This window comes from Bos grunniens, chromosome 15 (assembly GCF_055505025.1).
Source record: "Bos grunniens cultivar Pamir isolate PY7600 chromosome 15, Bosgru_T2T1.0, whole genome shotgun sequence".
Classification (NCBI taxonomy): domain Eukaryota; kingdom Metazoa; phylum Chordata; class Mammalia; order Artiodactyla; family Bovidae; genus Bos; species Bos grunniens.
The window spans coordinates 56,054,128-56,060,230 of record NC_141179.1 but is presented as its reverse complement, the minus strand read 5'-3'; the positions used below and the strand labels follow the sequence as shown (position 1 = coordinate 56,060,230).

At 42.7% G+C, this 6,103-nt stretch overlaps 1 protein-coding gene across 5 annotated transcripts in view; it reads right to left on the bottom strand.

Annotated features, from left to right (window-relative positions):
- Positions 1-839: 839 nt before the first annotated feature.
- Positions 840-6,103, bottom strand: part of UVRAG (UV radiation resistance associated) — a 331,316-nt gene continuing 326,052 nt past the window's right edge. For 3 of the 5 annotated variants that reach the window (XR_015141562.1, XM_086338466.1, XM_086338467.1), the window contains one exon: positions 840-4,368. Coding sequence is in view for 3 of the 5 variants with exons in the window: in XM_086338466.1 (XP_086194592.1) it covers positions 3,666-4,368 (703 nt within the window). In the remaining 2 variants the exon portion in view is untranslated. Of the gene's footprint in view, positions 4,369-4,580; positions 4,656-6,103 lie in introns of those variants that run through there. The other 2 variants (XR_015141561.1, XM_086338470.1) reach the window with 2 other exon arrangements.

Genomic DNA, 6,103 nt, shown 5'->3' with positions numbered 1-6,103 from the left:
TGTACCATATAGTAAAAATCCAGTTCATTATTCACTCCTTACCCCAAAACCATTAGGAACACAAGGATGAACTTCTTTTTCAGACACAGAGTTTTTTTTTTTCCCAAAACAAAATGGTACAGAAGATTAAGAAGAGTATCACTCAAGTCCAGCTTCAACTTGGCTGCTAGTTATAATTCACAACTAAACAAGTTACTCTTCTGTTGTAGGCTGGAAAGGTTACTGGTCAGTTGTCCATAGCATGCATCCAAATCTCTTCACCTTTTATCCTAAGTCCTTCCTCCATGGGCCTGCAATTCAATTTCTCCTCTTACCTTTCCTCACATCCATTCAGGGCCCAAGCACAGCAAACTCCTTGCAGTTCTGCAAATACGCATGCGGCCCTGCCCTGCCTCTGGGCCTCTGCCGATGCTGTTCCCTCCATCCGTAATGTGAAGTCTCATACATCTTTCATCTGTATTAACTTCATGACCCTTTCTTAATCCTTGAGTCATAATAACTTCCTCTGAATTCTGTGGCAGGGCTAGACAGCTCTCCATCACAGAACTTATCGCACTCAATTGTACTTAACTGTTAATATACCTATGCCACTCTTCCTTGCCGTACTCCCAACTGGAGACTGGGGCAGGGGTCAAAGTGGATTAATTTTCATATAAAATTGTTTAGTCCAGTCCCTTTCAAAGTGGAAGGGGGGCTAGCTCAGTAAATGTGGAATGGCTGGCAGACTGTTTAAGAATGAGGTTTTCATAGTTAACTCCGCTTCAGTATGAAATTCAAAACAATGAAGAAGACAGGACTCAAACATCACAGGGAAATAACATACACTTTTACTCTCAAAATAAATACTAATCAATTTTATTTTATAAATACAGATGCTGACTTTTCTTCCAATTACCAACAGATCAGTTTCACATGCCATTTATTATTGGTGGTGGTTTAAAAAATTATTTAAATAACCAGTTAGGTCAGGATAAATGGGCACCATTAGAACTGCTAAAAAAATATAGTTGGATACAATCTTCCAAAACTAATATTCTGGGGGGAAAAAATCTCTGGAATTTTTGAAGTGGGTAAGGGGAAGTAGAGAGAGAAAACACAAGCAAATATTCATCTGATAACATTTGCTGGCTGTTAAGAGTGTTTCGGCTACATGAAAACTGAAAGGGCCCTTAGCAGTTCAGAAATGGACAGGACAGTTTTCAACTTATATTCTCAAAGCAATTTTGTTTTTTTAGTGGTTTACAAGAATAATTACAAAGATTAGTAGGAGATAATAACTTCATCCCATATTTTGGCCTTGGCCACTTTAAACAGAGGCAAAATGAAGTCTGCAGCCTTGGGAAATGTCAGAGATTTATTCCTGGAGAATGTAATGCTGTAGGATTTACATATATCCAAGTACGGTGAAAACTGCAGACATCAAACAAACTCAATGAAAATCCAAAATCTAAACAAACCCAAACCTACAAGTGGTGTTCTGAGGCGTAACATCACTGGACACAGTGTGGGTCAGGAAAGTGTGCAGGGAACTAGCCGTCAGTTCTGGGCTACCTGATCACAGTCAATGGTGGGGTTCCATGCTGTGGGGGCGAAAAGCTGTGGACCCCAGAATCAGGGAGTCCATAAATGGGAGACTGAGAGACTGACTGACAAAATCCCAGAGCTCCAGGCTCTACGTGGTTTTGTGGAACCTGAGATCAACGCTGTAAAACATGGGTGCTCCTATATGTGGTCCGGCTGCAGGGCCTACATCGAATGTACCTTGTCTTCGAGTTTGGCATGGAGTTTAAAGGTCTCTCCCGTATCTGAGGAACCACAAATCACATGTGATTCACCTTCCATTGTTCACTACTAATACAGTCCTTCAAAGCCTTTCTTTTGGGCTTGGGAGGTAGATGTTGCTTCACTGGAGGACCCACAGCCCAGTCGGATGTACATCTAAGACCATGTCTAGCTCCACCCTTACTCTAAAATGAAAGACAGTACACTGTCAAGGAAGCCTTGACTCTACAGATGGCTTCTGCTCCAGGTTTGGAGTAGTTCCACCTATTTATGAGAAATAAGATGGATTTCTTCAGATCCAGTTAAAGCTTTTAATTGCTTGCAAGTTGGGTCTGTCTGTCATGCAATGATTCTGTGAGTTCTTTACATGAAAAAAATAACAACATGAACTATTCCATTTAACAATGTAGCTATATATTAAAATTGAGCCCAGGAATGCTTGGACGAAGTATGACAATGATTATGAACCTATGAGTTAAGTTGTTATGCAGGACGAATGAGCTATTACAGAGTACACCTGTGATGGCGTGTTGCTATATACAATACGTAAACTCAAATGAAGTCAACAACATTAGCTTAGATACAGCCACAGGTTTTGCTCAGGCTAGTCCTGTCATGATGTAACATATGGAAATATAGGTTCAAGAGGAATTTCAAAGCTGGGAAAAAAAATCAGGTTGAGTGAAGTAAACTCAATTTTTATTCTTCTATATAATACATGGATATAAGCATAAAATCTCCTTAAAGAGCTTGCAACCCTGAGGCGATGTCCTTGGGTAAATAAAGTATACAGCAACAGCAAATGAAATCTGAGCTCCAGGAATGAAAATGGACTTCAAAAACATAATTTAATATTTATGCAATTGCACACATACCAATAGTATTCTATGCCTCATCTAGTCTCTGAATCCAGCAACATCAACTGCCTCACAGTTTGCACACTGGACAGCCTGACTCCCTATGTATATTTCATCATACACAATGCCTCCTCTCCAACTGAAATTTAATAAATTAACATGGGAATTACATATAGGGATTTCTACACGGTGAGTGCATTGCCAGAAAGCACACCCAGTTTTTGACAACAGCATCTGCCCACATAAAAACTTTGGCCCCCAGAGGGAACTTGATGCTGTCTGACTATAGTAACCTTGGAGGGGAGGGTTCTTGAGGGTCTCCTGGAATCCTCCAGAGGTGAGGTTTTTCATATAATCTGAGGGCTGCTTCAAGGGTATGGCTGGCTGAAAGAGGTGGGAGGTCATGGCAACTGCATTAAAGAACCAGCGAATGTGATGTCCTGTGGTCAGGATGCACAAGGCATCTTCTGCACCAGTGGTGTAACAGCTGGGTTGACGAGCCTGGGAGCAGAGGCCGACGGGCCTCTGTATCGGAGACCACTGTGCTGCTTACACATCAACCTAACGGATGGCCAGAGACCCTTCAGTCAATGGTGGAGACCTTTCACTGAATATTCAATTTTCCCAAAAGTTTCATAAACTATGGTGAGGGCAAATGCTGTGAGAATCTAAAGGCGAGTTCATTATATTATTTATATATTATTATCTTCCCTCTGAGGATAACGTATAAGTGTAAATAAAAAAGCAGACAAATGCCTATAAGGTGACTCAAGCTAGAGAGTGACTTTTGCCTTAAAACAATTGTCAGGCCTGAAAAGCAAAATCTTGCAAGCAAAATCTAACTTTGTCTGGCCCATTGATACACAATGATCCTGAGTCCCTCCTTGATTCACAAAGTCTATTTTTCTGAGGAATATCCTCCATTAATATTCATTGTGTCATAATTACTACAAAAGGTAACCAGTGCAGCTTTATCCTCATTTCAAGCAGTGACTCCATCCTGGTCCTACCATCTGTCTGCTCACTTCACTTATCAGAACTCCTGCGTGGCCTGCGGAAACTGGATACGTTTTCGTTCAGTGCATAGATCCTTCGGGAGAACTCTTCAAATTCTCCCAGAACTTGTTCATCACACTCCACTGCCACAGCACTGTCCACGGGGATGCAGTTAAATGCTTCCAGCTGATCGCCTGAGGTGAAGCCTGTGGCTTCCATTCCGATGATCTCTTCTGCCTGTTCCACGGTGCAGCAGAGCTCGGCTTCCGAGACTGGGTGGAAGCTCCCGGGGAGCTGGGCGCCAGACGAGCTGGCCTGCTCACCAGGCAGGAGGGTGCCGTTGATTGTGGCCGGAGGCCCCGAGAGTGCTTGTCCCTGCTCCTGGCTAGTGTTCACACTCATGTGGCTTCCATTTAAGCTGTCGCCCAGATCTACCCCTTTTTTCTTGTTTTCTTTGGAGAGGTCCAAGGAGGTGTCCAAGGAGGAAGACAGAGATGCTGTCTTTCTGTCAGATTCTCCCGTGGAGGGCACAGGGGTCACAGGCTGGACTAGTGCAGAGTTGTAACTGGGGGGAGGGGTTTTGTACTGGAGTCTCTCATTCTCTGAGCTGGCCCGTTTCCGGTATCCTTTGTCTGGTGAAGGGATCCCCCCAGAGAAGCCTACATCTGCACCCCCAAATATGGAGCTTTGTCTCTTTGGAACAGGGATTGCACTGGAGGTGTGATGTCTGTCACTAGAAGACAAAAATGAGAAGTTACCTTCAACTTCAGAACTTAGCTTAAACCTTCTGGATCAAGAGACAGGAAATAATATATTCAAGTTTGAGAAAATACAAATTGATAATACTCAAATCTTAGTAGTAATTGTCCAAATGCAAGATACAAAAAAGTATTATAAGTTTAGCATCGGGAACTTCCTTTAAGAAGGATACAAGACATACTAAAATATATGCAGAGGGGAGTGCCCAAGGTAGAGGCCATGTCATATGGGGAGGAGTCGAGGCAACTGGAGGGATTGGATCTGGAAAGGAAAACATATGAGGATGTGATCAAATTCATATGTCTGTAGGGCTACCAATATTCTTGTTTCTAATATTCAAGTCTTATTTTACCTTCATAAAACAGATACTGTCATTTGGCAGAGAACCTCAAAGACTTGTGCATGATAACCTCAGCGAGGCAGGGGCAAGGCTGGACTAAAACCCATGGCCCATAACTCAGTGGTCCATAGCTTTTGCAAGACCCGAATGCTAACTGCTCATGTTAGACAGCCGGCAGAGAGAGGCCCAAGGAGGTGTGTGTGTGCGTTTCGTGAAAAATCAACTTGGGAGATGACCTCTCCTGTATAATGGTAGTAGGACACATTTTGTAATCCTTGGTCTTCATCTTCCTTCAAACTTGAGTTTTCTCAGGAAGACACATTTGGGCCAGCAATAATAATCATTGTTTGGCTGTACAAAGCATAGTTTCTGAAGTAATTTCATATCCATCATTTCACTTGGTCCTCACAAAACCCTGTCAAGAAAGCAGGGTATACATTATTACTCTAAATCTGAAATAATAAATAATAATTAGTTAATGGAAATAAGAGTATCCAGACTCTGGAAATGATGGTCATTTTATATCCTGGGCTGGTGAAGCCGTCCCGGGAGTACTGATCACAGTTCCAGACATCATGCTTGGCTGAAGCTATCAGCTTCAATACAGCTGTATGAACAAACTAGGTTCAGAGACAGAGGGAGGTATGAACACAAGGTCCATGTGACATGTGTTCTTCAGAAGAGGAAACACACAGAGAAATGGCTCACAAAAAAGGCAGCTACCAGGCAGGAGCAGAGGTTAGACTTGAAACTGCACTCATCCAACAAGTAGCTACTTCATGTGCCAGGCCAGGCCTTGGGGAGAGGAAACAGAGCAGGCCCTGCCTCTGAGGAGCTTCCAATCTTAGGGAAGAAAGACGCCTGCATATATACACCGTACATACTCTATTATATTTTCAAATTACAGACATGAAAAGTGCCCTGCAAAAGAAGAAAGGATCTAGGGTTCCTTCTACCTGTATCCATGGCCACAAACCCGTAAGCCAGCTCCCTGCTCCCTCTCTGCTCAGATTTTTTCTGATGCTGGCTTATCGCTGTGGTCTAAGCAAAGGTTATTCATCTTGAGAAAAGGCAACCACAAGGTTCTTCTAATCTATGCACCCACCAGACTCCCTTGCTTGGTTATAAGTGTTGGTGCCAAGAGTGATTTCATAATTAGGGGTGCTCACTGGGGCACATATAGAACCAGGCAAGTAGACAGTAAATTACTGTTTTTAGTTCTCAAGAAAAACGAAACAGAGCAAAACCTGTTGGCCTTAATCTAGGTTTTCAGTTAATATGTTGTCAAAACTCACAGTAATGGGGTAAAGCTGCACATTTTTGCCAACCTTGTTGTTTTCGCTCTGCTACTTGCTGACAGTACCCCTCT